This window comes from Carcharhinus amblyrhynchos, chromosome 8 (genome assembly GCF_965287045.1).
Source record: "Carcharhinus amblyrhynchos chromosome 8, sCarAmb.v2.hapA, whole genome shotgun sequence".
In the NCBI taxonomy this organism is placed as follows: domain Eukaryota; kingdom Metazoa; phylum Chordata; class Chondrichthyes; order Carcharhiniformes; family Carcharhinidae; genus Carcharhinus; species Carcharhinus amblyrhynchos.
The window spans coordinates 77,343,295-77,362,259 of record NC_137331.1 but is presented as its reverse complement, the minus strand read 5'-3'; the positions used below and the strand labels follow the sequence as shown (position 1 = coordinate 77,362,259).

The following is an 18,965-nucleotide window of genomic DNA, read 5'->3' as shown; positions in this document are numbered from 1 at the left end:
ATGCTGGAAGTTTCACCACCATTACTACTCTTAAGTCCAGGTCACTATCTAAACTGTGCTTTCGATTCACTGCTGAGTGAGTACTGTATCAAGGGAGGTGCTGTCTGTCCAATGGATATTTTAAACGGAGGCCCAGTTTCCCATAGCATTAAATCAAGTGTATGTTAGAAATCCTATAAAGCTAATATGTACGTAAGTAACTAGTCATAATCCACAAGGGACTGTACGCAACTGTCTGTTACAGAGTGTCAATTGGCTCTACACCTTGAGAACACCACTGCATCAAACATGCGGCAGATCAGGAGGCAGGCTGTTAGACTTCCTCAGCTAAAAAGGAAATTGAACCTGCATTGTTCGGTGTATTTTGAACCACACACTGGCCATTTAGCCAACTGAGCTAACTGGCTCCTGAAAGCAAGTGTCCCCTGCTCATATTTGAAATGCTCTTGCTCTCGTTTTCTCAGCACCACCCCACCCCCATCATATTCTCCCCCTTTCCCTCTTCCCCTGGACTCGAACCCAGATCCCTACTCTCCTTGCTGTGACTTGCCAGTAGACTTAGCTTGAAATCCAGCTCCACAATTCCTCGTGTTCAGGAACTGTATGTATCAAAGATGCATGAAGAAGATCAGGAAATTTGATTGGTATCCTCGGCAGTAATTCCCCCTTAATCAGTAAAACTAAAATAATCACAACTTGTGTGAACTCTTGTTATATGTTTGCCTACACAATAAATCATTTGCAGTGTATTTCAAAATTAATTTGTATGTGAAGAGCTTTCTTTGCGAGATAAGATAAGGTGTTCTGTTACAAGTCAAGACTTTACTGTAGCAGATTTTGGTATTGGACACCATTTTAAGATTACGTACATATATGGACTGTAATTGGTATTTTAGTCAGCAAGTTTAGTTTGCCAATTTCTCTAAATGAATCTTGTCACTTAAATGGGGAAAAATTGAAATAGTTTGAATTTTTAGTTTTGACTACTTTTTAATTGGGATAATTTCTTGCAGGTCTTACTCTTTCTGAATATTTTCTCGTTTGGTCAGATTTTCTGATATTGAGCATATGCTTTGAGGAGATCAAACACAGCTTTTGTTAGCAGATGTCACAGAGCCAGCTGCTGCAAGCTAAACTTGTGAAAAACTGGGAACATACTGTAGGGCATTTTTATGTAGCTAATGATGCAACAAATCTTAACAAGTCACTAATGTTCATATGTCAGTGCCATTCTGTTCTCTTAAAAGATGGAGGAAGCTTCCTCTTCAACTAACCAGAGCTAGTGCCTCATTTCTGATAATTAACAGAAGCATTATCAGCTGGTAACTGGGGAAAAAGTCCTTCTGGAACTTGATTTCTCATTGATTTTAAAAATCTAATTTGATGCTAGGTCTAAAGATTAGAAGTTCTTCATTAAATGGAGTTTAAAGAGAATTATGTTAAGTAGTCAATATGAAAGCCTGAAATAAAGACAAGTGCTGGAAATCCTCAGCAGATCCAGCAGCATCCGTGGGCAGAGAAGCAGTAAATGTTTCTAGTTAAATGTGAATTCTCCAAACCCTGAAGAAGAATCCTATTTACCTCAAGACCCTAAGATGCTGCCAGACCTGCTGATTACTCCTGTATCTTCTGTTTTTATTTCAGATTTCCAACATCAATAGTATTTTGCTGTTATTAATGAGAGCCTATTTAATAAGAGGTAACCTCTGTTCAAAACAATAGTACGCAATTCATCCATCCACTGTTAGAGCTTGTCAGTCCAAGTCAAGAACCGATGTTGGATATGTTGGACACACATATGTACCTCAGCCAGTGAATGGGCTGTTTACACTTGTTGATCAAGGAGAACCTGACAAAACATAAAGTCCAACACTGCCTCTTGATTTTTTTTAAAAGATATTTCCACATGTATGAAAAAATGGTTTCATATCAACTGTCTTTGCATGCAAATCTTCCACCACTATCAGCCATTACTAAAGTCAGAATCCCTAGATACAGTGCAAATCTACAAACAAAATCCCTTTGCACAAAAATTGAAACCTCCTTACAAATTTGATTAGCTACATGGCTTTTCCATGGAATCGTAGAATCTCTACAGTGCAGAAGGCGGCCATTCAGCTCATCAAATCTGCACCGACTCTGCAACAGAGCATTTTACCCAGGCCCTCCCCTTTGCTCTATCCCTGTAACCCCAAACATTGATCCTGCTAATTCCCCTAACATATTTTTCAATACTAAGGAGCAATTTAGCATGGCCAATCCACAATCTGGATTGTGGGAGAAAACTGGAGCACTTGGAGGAAACCCACGCAAATGTGGGGAGAATGTGGAGTTTGCACTCAGTCACCTAAGACTGAAATTGAACCCACATCCTGGTGCTGTGAGGCAGCAGTGCTAACCACTGTGATGTCCTACTTTGTTGTTCTTTGTTTCCTGACCCATACTCCTGGTCTAATCTGAGCCACCATCACTGCTCTCCCTTCACCTTTGCTCAAACTCGCTTTAATGCCTGTTTCTACCATTGCTGCCTAATGTTTGGACACCTGAACCTCAGCGCTTTAAACCTAAGACCTTGCAGCCTGGTGAAGAGTTTCTTTTATTGTCTACCATTCAAATACTGTTCCATAATTTTATACTGTTTTGCCCAAATAATTAGTCCTATCCTTTCAAGGTTGCATTTTTTGTAATGATGTGGGTATGCCGGCGTTGGACTGGCGTAAACACAGTAAAAAGTCTGACAACACCAGGTTTTAGTCCAACCTATTTATTTGATAATATACTCACAAGCTTTCGAGGGACACCCTCTTCGTCAGGTGACTCTCCATTCACCTGACGAAGAGGGTGTCCCTCGAAAGCTTGTGAGTATATTATCAAATAAATAGGTTGGACTAAAACCTGGTGTTGTCAGACTTTTTACTGCATTTTTTGTAACCACTGTATAAGCTGGCAAGCACATTGCTTTTATCCCCAGGGTGAGTTTTCCTTCCCTTAAATTTGTTGTATTTCTGTGCTCTGTTTTTGTAACTTATGTTTAAAGGCTTATGGATATCAGTTTTATAGTGTGCACTGATATTTTTTTCTTTCTTCCAGCTTCAATCATGGGTTGCATAAAGAGCAAGGAAGACAAAGAGCCAGCTATGAAATACCGACCAGGTGACACTGCTGGAACTGTTGGTGCACACATTACTCAGTATGGTCCTGATCCTACCCAACTAACACAATCACCAGCACCAAAGGGACCATCGGGTAATTTCAACAAACCATCGGGTAATTTCATCACACCATTTGGTGGGTCAGCTGGTATGGCACCATTTGGAGGTGCTTCTTCATCGTTTACCATTGTGTCAAGCCAGTACACAACTGGTGTTACAGGTGAGCTTTTGAGCATATGAATATGCTTCTCTACCTTGTTATTCCACAACGTGCAAACAGACTGCCATATTACACATGGACTTGGCACAAAAAGTGATATTTTAAGAGTAAGATTTCTGCAAACTGCTAATGTGTGATAAAGTTGCATCTGTAGCTGTTCGAGTGGTTGCCAGGGTCAGATGCTGCCGCTTTGCGTTTTTGGAAAAATTACCTTGTGTCAGTGAACAATAAAACTCTGATGGTGATTAAAAAAATACTTGGACGCTATGGTATGTTAGCTGTGGATTTCAGAAAAATTATTTGGACAATCAAATCATAAGCAATTGCATAAAAGCAAAATGCTGCAGTTGCTGGAAATTGGAAATAAAACAGCAAACGCTGGACAAACTCAGCAGATCTGGCAGGTTCTGTGGAGGAAAACAGAGTTAATGTTGAATATTAACTCTGTTTCTCTCTCTACAGATGCTGCCAGACCTGTGAGTTTATCCAGCATTTTCTGTTTTTATTACACGAGTAATTGCTTGTTGCCTGTAAAGATGTACGTTTTGCTCTAGAATTGCATGCACCCCATACATAAGAACATAAGAAATAGGAGCAGGAGTAGGCCATCCAGCCCTTCGAGCCTGCCCCGCCATTCAATAAGATCATGGCTGATCTGTCGTGGCTCAGTTCCACTTTCCCGCCCTCTCCCCATAACCCTTAATCCCCTCTCTTATCAAGAACCCTATTTGCCGTAACGCCACCAATTGGGACATCCTCGGCCTCTTCCCTTACCTGTACCCTATCCTTAACTTTAGACCTCGTAACGTCACCTACCCTCGCACCCTCCCCCCCCAATTAGTTTAAAGCCCTGTCTACAGTCCTCTTTACTCGATTCGCCAGCACTCTGGTCCCAGCACGGTTCAGACCAACCCCATCCCGCCCGAACAAGTCCCACCTACCCCAATACTGGTGCCAATGCCCCATAAATTCGAACCCATTCCTCCCACACCAATCCCTGAGCCACCCATTCACTTCCTTTATCCTGTCAACCCTACGCCCGTCTGCACTCGGTTCAGGCAGTAGCCCAGAGAAGACCACCTTGTCGGTTCTACTTTTTAATTCCATTCCCAGCTTCTCATACTCAGTCCGCACTTTGCCTACGTCACCGGCACCCACATGTACTACAACGACCGGGTTCTCACCCTCCCACTCCAGATTCCTCTGCAGCCCAGCTGCGACATCCTGTACCCGAGCACCAGGCAGACAACACACCCTTCTGCGCAGTTTGTCATTGTGACAAAGGACAGTGTCAATACCCTTCACCCCACTATCCCCAATCACTACTACGTTCCTTTTCCCCTTCTCTTTGCCTATGTCCTGCTGCATCACTGTACCGTGTGCAGTTTGCTCACCAACCTCACCTGCCTCGTCGTCTTCCAGAGTGGAAGCAAGAACCTCAAACCTGATATGCAGATTAAGAAGCTGAGGCCTCCGCTCCTCACCCCCCTTCCTCCTCCCAGCAGCCCCCTTTTGTCCCTGACCATTAGATTTAGCCAGTCTAGGGGGGGGGTGGATGTCACTTGCACCCAATTGACAATGGCACCCTCTCTCCCCCTGATGAGCCTCAGTGTCTGTAGCTCAGAGGCCAGCTCATCCACCTTGAGCTGGAGCTCTTCCAGCAACCTGCACTTACTGCAGACATGGTCACTGGGAAGGACCCTGGGGTCCACCAGTTCCCACATCATACAGAAACCACACACCACATGCCCCTCCATTATTCACTACAATTTTTTATGGGGAAAAATTTTTTTCCTTGTTTCTTGCTGTAGTAGTTTTGAAAAAATTTTTTTTTCCTTGTTTTTTCAAACAAACTCACCTGGCCTTTTTTCCTTCAAGCCCTTTTTGCTATTAAGCCCCATTAGCTCACTCTGCTTCCCGCTCAGACGCTGCCCGCTGTCTACACCAGGCCTCCTTTTAAACCTGGCGCTGATTTAAAGCAGGCTGGTCCACAAATGCCTTTTAACCACTCCCTCAGAATTCTTAAAGCAGTAAATACAATAAATAAATGCTTTAAACAGTTCTACAAAGAGTAAAGTGCTTTAAACTTATTTTAAACAGGTTTTTAACAGGTAAAATCTTAGCTCTCTCTCTGCTCCAGCAAACAATGGAAGGCTTCACCGTGTGGCGAGGCAGCCTCCACCACTTCAACGGGCAGAGAATTCCAGAGATTCACCACCCTTTGAGTGAAGAAGTTCCTCCTCAACTCCGTTCTAAACCGCCTCCCCTTTATCTTGAGGCTGTGCCCCCTAGTCCTACTGTCTTTTTTGAGCGGGAAGAGTCTCTCCACCTCTATCCTATCCATTCCATTCATCATCTTATACGTCTCAATGAGATCTCTCCTCATTCTTCTAAACTCTAACGAGTACAAGCCTAGCTTATTCAGCCTCTCCTCATAGCTCAACCCCCTCAACTCCGGTATCAGCCTAGTAAACCCCCTCTGCACTCCCTCCAAGGCCAAAATATCCTTGCGCAGGTGCGGCGCCCAAAACTGCACACAGTACTCCAGCTGCGGCCTCGCCAATGCCCTATACAGCTGCAGCAAGACCTCCCTACTTTTATATTCAATCCCCCTCGCTATGAAGGCCAGCATCCCATTCGTCTTCCTGACCACCTGCTGCACCTGCAAGCTGGGTTTTTGCGACTCATGCACAAGGACCCCGAGGTCCCTCTGCACCGTCGCCTGCTGCAGTTTTTCACCACGTAAGTAATAGTCCTTCCTACCATTCTTCCTACCAAAGTGGACCACCTCACACTTGCCAACATTAAATTCCATTTGCCATTTCCTGGCCCATTCGCCCAGCCTATCTAGATCCTTCTGCAGACTCTCCACACCCTCCGCACAATTTGCCTTTCCCCCAATCTTGGTGTCATCAGCAAATTTCGACACCCTACACTCGGTTGCCTCCTCCAGATCATCTATATAAATGGTAAATAGCTGAGGCCCCAGCACCAACCCCTGGGGCACCCCACTAGTCACCAACCGCCAATCCGAATAGCACCCATTGACCCCCACTCTCTGCCTCCTATTTGACAACCAATCCTCTATCCACGCTAACACCCTACTCCCAACTCCATGTCCCCTGACCTTCTGTAATAACCTCTTGTGAGGTACCTTGTCAAACGCCTTCTGAAAATCCAGAAAGACCACACCTACCGGCTCTCCTCTATCCACTGCCCTAGACACATCCTCATAGAACTCCAGTAAATTTGTCAGACATGACTTCCCTTTAATGAAACCGTGTTGCGTCTGCCCTATCAAGCAATTCCCTTCAAGATGCCTCGCAATTTCCTCCTTAATGACGAATTCTAACATTTTACCTACCACAGACGTTAAACTAACCGGCCTATAATTCCCCGCCTTTTGCTTGGCACCCTTCTTAAACAACGGCGTAACATTAGCCGTTTTCCAATCTTCCGGCACTTCCCCGGAATCCAGCGACGTCTGGAAAATAACCACCAAGGCATCCACTATAACCTCCGCCATTTCTTTCAGAACCCTCGGATGCATTCCATCCGGTCCTGGGGACTTGTCCACAATCAGCCCCTCCAGTCTGTCGAGCACCGCCTCTCTAGTAACAGTAATGTCATTAAGACCCTCCAGTCCTACCACCTTTCCATCGCTAACACCCGGCAAATTATTCACGTCCTCCTCCGTGAAGACAGAAACAAAAAAGTTATTCAAGACCTTAGCCATATCCCCATCCCCTGCCACTAGGTCCCCTTTCTCATCCTCTAAAGGACCAACGTTCACCCTAGCCAGCCTCTTCCTTTTTATATATTTATAAAAACTCTTGCTATCCTTTTTTATATTAAGTGCTAGCCCAGCTTCATAGCTTTTCCTACCCTCCTTTATCAACTTCTTTGTCAATCTTTGTTGACATTTAAACCTTTCCCAATCCTCTTCTCGCCCACTGCTCTTAGCTACTCTAAATTCCTCCGCTTTTAATTTAACACACATAAGTGCTCAGTTGCTAAAATTCCTTTGGAAAGGATATAAGTCTTACAGGACAGTCGAACCCAGAGACAAATTATTACCCAGTTGAATTTTATTTTAAAAGGTCATAATAGTTGCAACCTCATTATGTTTCTACATTTAGACAGCACATCACTCATAAGACTCCCATCTTAGTTTTAGTTTTAACTTGTGATTTTAAGATCTTGCACTTGATTTGACTTCAGTTGCTTCAGCTTTTATATCTTAACTAGAAATGTTACAGCTGGAGGTGTAAATGTGATTAGAATATTGTTCATCTTCTGCTTTTTGCAGTCAGAACATGTTTTTCAGGCGCAGTTCAGCTTTATCCAAATGGCAACTTAGATCAAACAATTTGTTAGAAGCACCATCCCTTGAATAATTTAAGCAGTGTAAATCTCTTCATTTCCAGTTTCCTAGTAGAAAGGCACAACATTCCTTCATTTTTTGGATTTTTTTCCACTGTGACATTATTCCACTTCGTGCTTCCACTATTCCCTAAAGTGGATATGCACCATGCTCCCAGACCACTGCAGTCATCTGTGTGACTGTCCTGATTTGATTTACTTTTGTTATTTTATTTTAGTTAATTCCCTGGATAATATCAGGAATCATGTGCAAGTAATATTTTGTTCTTTTTTAATCTCTGCACGTGGGTGATCCTTAATTGCACTGAGAAGTAGGGCCACTTTTGTGGACCTGGAGTCATGGGTCAGTGTGACTGGGTAGAAGTGACAGTTTCCCTTTTCTAAAAGATATGAGTGAACCTGTTTTTGTTTTTGCCTATTACTATATATATGTAAAAAAGTAAGTTCAATATCACAGCTTTCCATGGGATGGGATTTTAACTCTTTGGCTTTTGGGTTGTTGCTGTACTACAGCCACTTATCTGCTATGGTATGTTGCAACATCAGTGGGGTAAAACTGACCTTGATTCTTTAAATTCCAATCATTTGTGATAACAAGATGTTCTGCAGCTATGTTGCAAAATGACAACTTCTAATCAAGTAGGTGGATGAAGCCATATTTGTATCAGCAGTATATCTTGAATAAAGCTTCCAGCTAAAAAAAAATGTTTTTGAATTGGTTGACTATAAAAGTGAGGATGCTGCTGAAACCCGTATAGAAAGATGGACATGCCAACACTGCTAATGACCATTATGAGCGTGCCACATTTCTTCTGTGTACACATTATAAATAGGTGCATTTTACTCAAGATTCCTTCTATTTTGCATTGCTTGTTTTATAGATTTACTTTACATCATTCATTAATCTTAAATGAGCATAATCAAAACTATATATAGTAATCCCCCTTTCAGTTAGAGCTAATTAGCTCCATTTTAGAGAAATTCATTTCAAGTTTATCTTAAATGAAGAGTAAAGTTGGAAAATCTGGTTTTAATTAGCAGTCATTCAATTATATCATGTTGACTGGGTGGTTTTTAGGGTAATATGTTTGTAGAATAGAATAGGACCAATCTTGAAGCCTCTTTCTCTCAAAATACAGCAGATGTGTCCCTCAATGGAGTTGTTTGGGACTGATTAATTTTCCTACAAAGTAATATCACCATATTTTCTAGTTGTTTGCAAGATCTTAAAATACTCATGGAAGTCATAACATTTATTCTGCAGTTCTCTGTAAACTTTCAAATAAGGGAAGAAAAAGCATATCAAGAGCATTAAGATTGTTTTAAGAAATTTGACATTTCTACTGCTGTTTTCATCTGGTGGTTTTTCACCCCAATAAAAAAAAAAGTCCTTTCCTCCAAGTCTGTTGTCTGCTCAGAAAAATATTTGCCTGCATGATGGCTTATCTGGTTAAAATGACAGTTAATCCATAAAGTGAACAGTGTTCTAGCTTTAATCACCAGTCTGTTTTAAGTAATTGATCTTTGCCATAATGGTGGTAAATGTACTACAGTTGACCTCAAAGTTCCTACTTCTAATCAGTATCCAACAATATTTGCTCGATGTGCACGTTAACGAGATCAGCTCAAACTATGATGTAATCTTTCACCTTTCTCTTTATCCCACCTCTACCCTTCCCAAGGCATGTTGACTTATCCAGTTGGTGTTCACTTGAGCAAGATTGCAAACATATCTGGGTTATCCATTCATTAATTCAATTTTAAATGAATATGTTGCCATTGATATGATCAGAAAATATAGGTCAGTATTTAAAATTGGCAAAATACGAAGTGGAGAAAATGAGAAATGGCATTGATTTTATTATTCTATCTTCTGTTTTCACTGGAAATTACCAGAGTTTCTTACAGCTAGTTCTTCAAATAAAAATCTGATTTGAAAGGTTTGGGCAAATTTTCACTTTCCAATAGGCATCAGTTATATTCCTAGGCCTATTCAGTATCAGTACTTTGGATCGACTTTAATGGCGTAATTCAATTCATTTTGCCTTCCTGCTAGTTTAAAACTTGTGTAGAATGTCATGGTTGTCCAGCCACTGAAATTGATCCAATGCAATGTTAGCTGATCATCTACTTGTGTAGCAGCCTTATCTTGAGGGAACGTACAAAGGATTCTGGCATTTATTTATAAGGCTCCACAATCAAGAAAATTTTCCAGTGACTTCTTGAACCATAAAGTGCCAAATCTAACTCTCATTCTGTATTGTTAGCTAATCCTGGTATGTAAGAATTTGTTAGCTGAAAAAAGACTTTAGTTTATCTGATTCACCTTCAACAGCGTGATGCACCAATGACAGAGTTCTTGACTAACACTTGTTTGTCTACAGTTTCTATTCATGAGAAACTCATAAGATTGCCAAATCCTTCATTGTGACAACCTTTGGGGACTGTTGGTCCAAAGTTACCTGTTTCTTCCAAGTACATGTCATGTTTCAAGTTACTAGTATACAGTTTCCCAAAATGTTACATTTCAGGGCTGTGACTGTTGTTGCCCAGTACTTAATTATGTAATAGAATAACCAATTGGTGTGAACTACGTATTGTATCTTTTGCATGTGTCATCACGTGCGCTTTCAAATGTTTGCTATGCAGAAGTGCTAATGAGATGAGACCTAATGCAAATAGTTACTTTATCTTGTAACAAGTAAGTAAGCAAAGAAATGGTTAAAGCAAATCCCATTTTAGTCATTCAATTCTGTTCCCTTCTTGAAAAATATAATAAACCCCACACCCTGTCTTCTGTGTGCTAACTCACTTGTTTTTGGTATTACTTTCCTTTCTCTAGAACTGTTAATTTCAAAACTTAGCATTATTTTAGCTTACACAATCTCCCATTTTAAAACCTCATTACCTGTCCATTTGTCTCTTTTTCTCCTTTATTCTTGAGTATTCACAGGATGTGGAAGGGTGGGGCCTCCGATTCCTTCCCTGTTCAGATATTCGCCAGTAGGCTTGTCAACCAAACAGACTACCTCTTCTTCCAAGAGTATATTCTCAGCAGCCATCCTGGGTTCACATGAATGGAATTACCCCTACTGTAACAGGTGTGTTTTTGTTAGGCCATCAGAAAAAATGAATTGCTTAATTGTCCCAGTCATTGTGGACATTGATAAGGAAAGTTGCCTCACAGATACATTAAACCTTGCTGTCTCTTTTGCAGCTTGTCTCTTTATATAAACCTCTGTGAATTTAAAACAAGAACAAATGTTGAATATTTCAAATCCTCAGATGGAAACAAAATAATTAAAAATCTCAAAACATGATAAACTGCTAAAAATGATATTCCTCGGCTACTGAGGTGATATCTTCATGGTTCCTCTTCCTGATCGCTATCTTGTGTCCTGTCCTGGAAGCTTTTATGGTTGTTAAATGAAGGATTAGATTCTTGTATGCTCTGAGCACAAAGCCAAATAGGCTGCTTATAGAGTACTTTATGTTGACAAATAATAGCCACTTGGGTCTACATAAGTAAACGCCAGCAATCTGCAGCTTTTTCCCCTCCATCCAAAGCTTCCTTAAAATCAAAATGAATATGCTACCTTCATATTTCCTAAAAATCCAATGCTTCCCTCTTGTTTTCACAGTGATGTGGAGATGCTGGGGTAGGCACAGTAAGAAGTCTCTCAACACCAGGTTAAAATCCAACAGGTTTATTTAGTAGCACAAGCTTTCGGAGCACTGCTCTTTTTCAGGTGAGTGAAGAGTTGGGTTCACAATCAGGGCATATATAGACATAAACTCAATTACAACTTGGATACACACATTTCCATCAAGGACAGTTACCCCAGCACTTCATCGTACCACAAACCCACAGATAATCTCATGATGCTCCATTTCTTCAGCTTCCACCTTGAAACGCGTTAAAGAAGCCATCCCTATGGACAAGTCCTCCATATAAGCCGGATCTGCTCTAATGAGGAGGATCCCTACGGACGCTGAAAGATGCTCTCTTAAGAACAGAATATGGCGCTAGACTCATCGATTGACAGTTCCAACCTGCCACATCAAAAAACCACACCGACTTCCTCAGAAGACAAATACAGGACACAGCGGACAGAGTACCCTTCGTCGTCCAGTCACTTCCCTGGAGCAGAGCAGCTATAACATCTTCTCCGGAGTCTTCAACATGTCATCGATGAAGACGAACATCTCGGCAAGGCCATCCCCACACTCCCCCACTACTTGCCTTCAAACAACCATGCAACCTCAAACAGACCATTGTACACAGCAAATTACCCAGCCTTCAGGAGAATAGTGACCACGACACCATGCAACCCTGCCACATCAACCTCTGCAAGACGTGCCGGATCATTAACGTGGATGCGATCATCTTATGTGAAAACACCACCCCCCAGGTAACGGCACATACTCTTGCGACTCGGCCAACTTTATCTACCTGATACGCTGCAGGAAAGGATGTCCCAAGGCATGGTATATTGGCTACGACAATGGATGAATGGACACCGCTCAACAATCACCAGGCAGGAACGTTCCCTTCCTGTCGGAACACTTCAGCAGTCAAAGGCATTCAGCCTCTGATCTCCGGGTAAGTGTTCTCCAAGGTAGCCTTCAAGACGCACGACAACACAATCGCCGAGCAGAAACTGATGGCCATGTTCTGCACACGAGGGCGGCCTCAACCGGAATCATGGATTCATTTCATACTATCTGTAACCGCCGCGACTTACCTGGGCTTGCAAAATCTCACCTCATTAACCCATGCTTAACCCTTTCTCCACTCGCATTGTCTGCACTGGTAAAACTTGATTACCTGTTGAGATTCGCATTCCGTTATCTTGTAACTGAGTTTGTGTCTATATATGCCATGTTTGTGAACCCAACTCTTCGCTCACCTAATGAAGGAGCAGCACTCTGAAAGCTCGTGCTACCAAATAAACCTGTTGGATTTTAACCTGGTGTTGTGAGACTTCTTACTGTTTTCACAATGGAATATTTTTTACATTGGGTCACTATGGAAATGCAATTTACTGTTTGGTTGTGGGGGCAAACTCCAGCCTTCAAGAAAGGAGGCAATTGGAAAGAAGGGAAACATCTGTAAAACAACTATCAGGAACAATTTGCATGCTTTCACTCAAGATTACAATGGAATTAAAGGCAACAGTATTGGCTGGAAATGATAAGCCGTCAAGAGTGCCAGTGCTGCTTTTTATGTTGTTGTCCTCTAGTTGATTTAAAAAAAAGGAATCAGAAAGATAGAATATTATTGATTGGCTACTATCAGTATGAGGATTTTATTAAAAGGCTTATCCTCTACATACAAAGATACTTGCTACCCCCAGCTTTTCCCTTAAATTATTCTTCATTATACCCTTGTTTATATCTTTTCTCCTGGAGCTAAAGAACCAAGAATGCAATTCAAAATTAAACCACCTATACAGCAGAGAGGAAAGTCAACTGACCAATGTAACAACAATGCTGCAAACTTGAAAAATGGTCATGCCCTTGTACAATGATCCCCTCATGATTGCAGATATTGTTGGTTATATCTTTTGCAAGCAGTATGAAAGACCAGCTTTGTAGCATGGGACAAACGTCCTTAAGATTTGGAATGTTAGAGTCCCTTTGATTAATCAGAATACTTTATGTAACTATTTATAGAATATAAATTTACACAGTATTTGAATCTGAAAAAAGCTCAGAATATATGGTAAAGTTGTGTGGCTCTTCACTCCATGGAATTTAATGAAAATTACTCAAGAAAGCATGTTAATTGCGTTGCAAGTTCTAAAGAGAAATCTTGCCTCATCCTCCCCCCAATTCTAACTTCAAAGACCCCAATAGAAAAATAACTCTCAGCATTACTCCTTTTAGTTCACCAATCAACATTAAATTTTATTTCTAGTCCTTTTGATACTGCATTCTCTTGATGTTCTAACATCCACAAGTTAGGAATATATGGCCACTAGAGCTTGCTTCAGAATTGAATACGATTATGATAATCTGCCCTCTATTTAAGTGCCTCTGGACTCACCTTTACCTTATTTTCCATGAAAATTTGTTCATATTCACCCTACTCATGAGCAACAAGCTCCTTCTATCTTCAGACTATGCTGTTGATCTTGTATCAGTGCATTCTCAAATCACACAAACCTCTTTGATCTCTCAGATTAGCCATCATCTTGAAAACTCTGATGCAGTCTTTATTAGCACCATGAATGATCAGCTTCTTCAATTGGATGCATGCAGACTTCACTGAAGAGCTTCAAATTTCCTCTGACATCTTGCAAGCCTCTTGGTGTGAAATAACATCCAAATTGATTTGAATGTAACATCATCTTGAAAATGGGCAGACTTGTAAATCTTGCCCTGATTGTAGAAAAAAAATAGAAGTCCTACGGAAGACTAAATGTTAAAGAAAATGAGGATGGGCTCAGATGGAGTAAATTATTGGAATTCTTTTGAAATAGTTGCTTACCTGATGGATAAGGATCAAGCAATGAATGTTATCTGCTTATGTTTCAGGACGGTTTTTGATACTGTCAAATCTAATATGACTGACTCACAAAAGGTGGTCCCATGGAACGAATGATAAAATGTCAGCCGCCATTGATGTATGGCTTCTGGTACTTCTATTTCTTATGGCTGAAAGACACAGACTGCTGATGCAGTGAATAATGTTTGAGTGGAGAAGATCACCTATGTAATCCCACAGGGATCAGTGTTGGAAGTGCTGCTGATTACTTGAAAGGCTGTTTGTTGTCACAACTGTTTGTTGTGACTCAAGATTGCAAATGGCATCAATTTGTGTGCAATTGTCATTCAAGCCCAAGGTACAGTAATTTGAAAGGGATGTAGGCTGGCTAGGACATTGGGAAAAGAGCTGGCAGTTTGAAGTCAGTAGAGTGATTGTAAGTCAGGCATTAGGCAGAAGACCAATGACTTTGTGGTGAAGTAAATTTCTGCTTCAGGTAACAGCAAGAAAGACTACTTGGTGGATAAGTCATTCAAACCATCAATTTTGTGTCTACAAGTAATGTAGAAACTAATAACGTTGGAATTTGTTGCAAAATTAGCAACTTGTCAAATGAGCTCATTTTTAAGATGTATTTGACCTCAATGAGGCTGTCTTTGGAAAATTGTGTTCAGTTCAGTTTTGCTGTCAAAATTACTGGAAAGATGCAGAATTATTGTAAGGTGCCCAGAGTAAAACTTTGAGGATGATTCCTGAACAGTAAGAGCTGAGATTGTCTACCACAAGCATTTACTGCCTTAAAAGGCACATAAAGGTTGATTTGCTGTAGATCCTTAACATCTGCAAAACTTTAGACCATTTGGATCCAAGAAAGGTCTTTTGCGTGGTACAGGGTTTGAAGAACAATGAGCGCATTAGCATTACTAAAATAAAAAATTACCAATTTTTTTCCCACAGAATGTATAGAATTGTGAAATAGATTACAAACTGGCCTGATGTTGCAGAAAACCATTTCATTTTTTTAAATGATTAAATGAGATACTATAAAGGGACACTAAAAAGGGAATTTGGAGAATTTTGATGCAGAATCAATGTAAAAAGAAAACTGGGAAATGGTCTTTCCTATGACTGTCTTCAGTTTGTCTGGTCCAATAGTGACTCTTCTGTCTGGTCTCTTACGAAAATGATTTGCCATTATCTCTGACAAAATTTGTTGCCATTTGTAAAAATGAATTATCATTATATGACCTCTCATTAAGCAATGTTCATGAGTACAAGATCAAAATACTGTGAATGCATTCCCCTCAACTGTGGACCACCTTATTTATTCTTTTTCCCACTCTTTATCCCCCATTAGACTGTACTTGGTTAAAATCAATCGTATCTCCAACATTTCCCAGTTTTGATGAGAGCTCATCATGCTGAGATGGCAACTCTTCTCACTAAAGATGGTACCAGATCTGTTTTGTGTTTCCAACATTTTTTTAATGCTCACAATTAAGAGCAGAAGTAGGGCATTCAGCCCATTGCATCTGCTCTGCTATTTAGTAAGATTATGAATGATCTGATTGTGGCCTCACTGCACTTTTCTTGTTTGCCCTTCATAATCCTTGACTACCTTGTTGATCAAAAATTTATCAAACTCAACGGTGAATATATTCACTGATTCCACTGCTTTCTGGGGAAGTAAATGGTACAATTTAATAATCCTCTGAAACAAACATATCCTGATCCCATATTTAAATGGGAGACCCCTGATCTTTAATTTGTTCCACTAGTTCTAAAATCCCTCCCCCCCCCCCCCGTCTCCCCCGTCCCCCAAAAACAAACACACACACACACACACACACGCACAGGAAAACATTCTCTCAGCATCCATCTTATCACGTTCCCTCAGGCCTAATCTGATCAGTAGTTTCTCAGAAGATCACCCCTTCATCTCAGAAATCAGACAAACAAACCTTCCATGGATCTTCTCTAATGCAAATATATATTTTCTTGAGTAAGGAGACCCAAACTGTACCAGGTGCTCCAGATGCAGTCTCAGTAAGCCCCTGTACAAGTGTAGCATTTTTAAAAAAATTTTTCAGGGGATGTGTACGTCGCTGGTTGAAGCAGCATTTATTGTCCATCATTAATTGCCCTTGAAGTTGATGGAGAGCCGCTGTCATGAATTGCTATAGCCGATGTGGTGTAGGTACTCTCGCAGTGCTGTTAGGAAGGGTGTTTCAGGAATTTGACCCAGTGACAGTGAAAGAATGGTGATGTAGTTCTAAGTCAGGCTGGTGTGTGGATTGGAGGATCTGCTACCCTTGGCTTTGTAGGAGGTATTGTTTGCAGGTTTGGAAGATGCTGTCAAAGGAGGCCAGGTGCTGCACTGCATCTTGTAGATGGTACACACTGCTGTGATTGTGTGTTAGTGGTGGAGTGAGTGAACGTTGAAGGTGGTGGATGAGGTTCCAATCAAACGGACTTCTCTGTCCTGGGTGATATTGAGATTTTTGAATGTTGTTGGAGCCGCACTCATCCAGGCAAGTGGAGAGCATTTAAACGTATTCCTGTTATGTGCCTTCCAGTTGATGGACAGTTTTTTGTAGGTTTGGTGGTATGTTGCTGCAGAATTCCCAGTCTGTGACCTGCCCTTGTAGCCGCACTATATGGCTGGTCCTGTTCAGCTTCTGGTCAATGGTGATCCCCAGGAACTTGGTACTGGGGGACTCAACAGTGATAATACCATTGAATGACAATGGGAGATGGTTGAATTATCTATTTTCAGGGATAGTCATTGCCTGGCAATTGTGTGGCATGAATGTAACTTTCTACTTATCAGCCCAAGTTGAGCGTTATCCAAGCCTTGCTGCATATGGACTGCTTCAGTATCTGAATCATTGCGGATAGTGCTGAACGTTGCGTAATCATCAACAAACGTCCCTACTTCTGACTTTATGATTAAAAGAAGGTAATAAAAGCAGCTGAAGTCACAGCTTTCTGAATTTCCTTTTTAACTTTAGTCTTGTTCTGTTGACTTTGTCTATTCAAATTACATCTTCTGATAAACAGTTATAAAGCTGTTATAAAATATGTAACAGTGAATTATTCTACAGTTTGCATATCATATGTATCTGTACTGTTTCACTTGTATATAGTTCTAGTGTAATTGAAATTGTTTAAATTGCGAATGATATCTATACTGCAAAGCTGAGGGCCTCTAGTTTCATATGCCAGCCAAAACTGTATTTCTCAATTAACTGCTGTCAATGGGGAGCTCTGTTGTTTAATAAGATGAAAGTGTTAAGGTCAGCCTCGCCCATAGATGAGCTCTAGTTATGGCTATTGCCATTTTTGTGACTGAGACTGCTTCGTGTGCTTAAGAACAGGAGAGCCTGCTGACAGTAATTAGTTATCTAAAAGAATCAGGAGCAAAGTCCCTTGCATGAATCTCCTCTCTCGCAGGCTTTTATAACTTGCAAGCCTAGGTGTGTGAACCAGTAGCGGCTATTGATATTTAACTACCATGAAGTTAGTAATTTTAGTGTTTGTGGTTTTGAGTTTAAGTTATCAATATTATGTGTCAATTTTTGAAAACTGCAAATTTAGAAAAGGGAGTAACTGAAGTTTGTGATCTTCTTAAAGGTGGAGTAACTATTTTTGTGGCCTTATACGATTATGAAGCAAGAACAACAGAAGATCTGTCCTTCAAAAAGGGTGAGAGATTCCAGATCATAAACAATACGTAAGTATTTTGGACTTCTGGAAATAGCTGGTTAATTACAAATTAAGTGGATTTTGTGACTCAAAAAAGCTTAAACACTACCCTACACTAAAGTTGTAAGCATCCCTTTATCACTGGTTTCCATTGAAAAGCATTGATGACATCACCATATTGAAAGATCCCTAAACCAGGTACCAAATTTTTGATAGCTGCACTACATTTCAAGTCCTATTACATGTATACCTTAAAACTGAAAATGCTGGAGATAGTCAGCAGACCTGGCAGCATCAGTGAAGCGAAACGTAGAAAATAGGTGCAGGAGTAGGCCATTCAGTCCTTTGAGCCTGCACCACCATTCAATATGATCATGGTAGATAATGCACTTTCAATATCCCACTTCCATTTTGTTTCCACCCCCTTGATCCTTTTAGCCACAAGGGCCAAGTCCAGCTCCCTCTTGAATTTATCTAACAAACTGGCCCCAACAGCTTTCCCTGGTAGAGAATTCCACAGGTTCACAACTCTGAAGAAATTTTTCCTCATCTCAGTCCTGAATGGCTAACCCCTTATTCTTAGACTGTGAGCCCCTAGTTCTGCACTTCCCCAACATCGGGAACATTCTTCCCACATCTAGCCTGTCCAGTACCATGAGGATTTTATATGTTTCTATAAGATCCCCTTTCGTTCTTCTAAATTCTGATGAGAAGCAAGAGTTAATGTTTCAGGTTAATGGTCAGAGTTTGGATGCAAGGTAATTGACCCGAAAAGTAACTTTCTCTTCACAGATGTGGGCTGGCCTACTGAGAATCTCCAGCAATTTGTTTTTATTTCAAATTTATAGTATTTCCTTTTGAATGCATATTGACACAGGTAAAATAGATACTGATGCTGGTTATCTTTAATAAAAATTGCAGTATGAGAGTGGAGGGAAACTAAAGCAAAATAGAAAATCCTACTGAAAAATTGTAAGATTCATTAGATTTTATAATAATTTTATTTGACAGATTG

At 40.7% G+C, this 18,965-nt stretch overlaps 1 protein-coding gene across 2 annotated transcripts in view; it reads left to right on the top strand.

Annotated features, from left to right (window-relative positions):
- The window catches only part of LOC145346696 (tyrosine-protein kinase Yes), an 82,914-nt gene that overhangs the window by 27,998 nt on the left and 35,951 nt on the right, over positions 1-18,965 (top strand). For both annotated transcript variants that reach the window (XM_080194303.1, XM_080194304.1), the window contains 2 exons: positions 3,091-3,372; positions 17,879-17,978. In XM_080194303.1, the coding sequence (XP_080050429.1) occupies positions 3,099-3,372; positions 17,879-17,978 (374 nt within the window). In that variant the 5' untranslated portion in view covers positions 3,091-3,098. The remainder of the gene's footprint in view (positions 1-3,090; positions 3,373-17,878; positions 17,979-18,965) is intronic.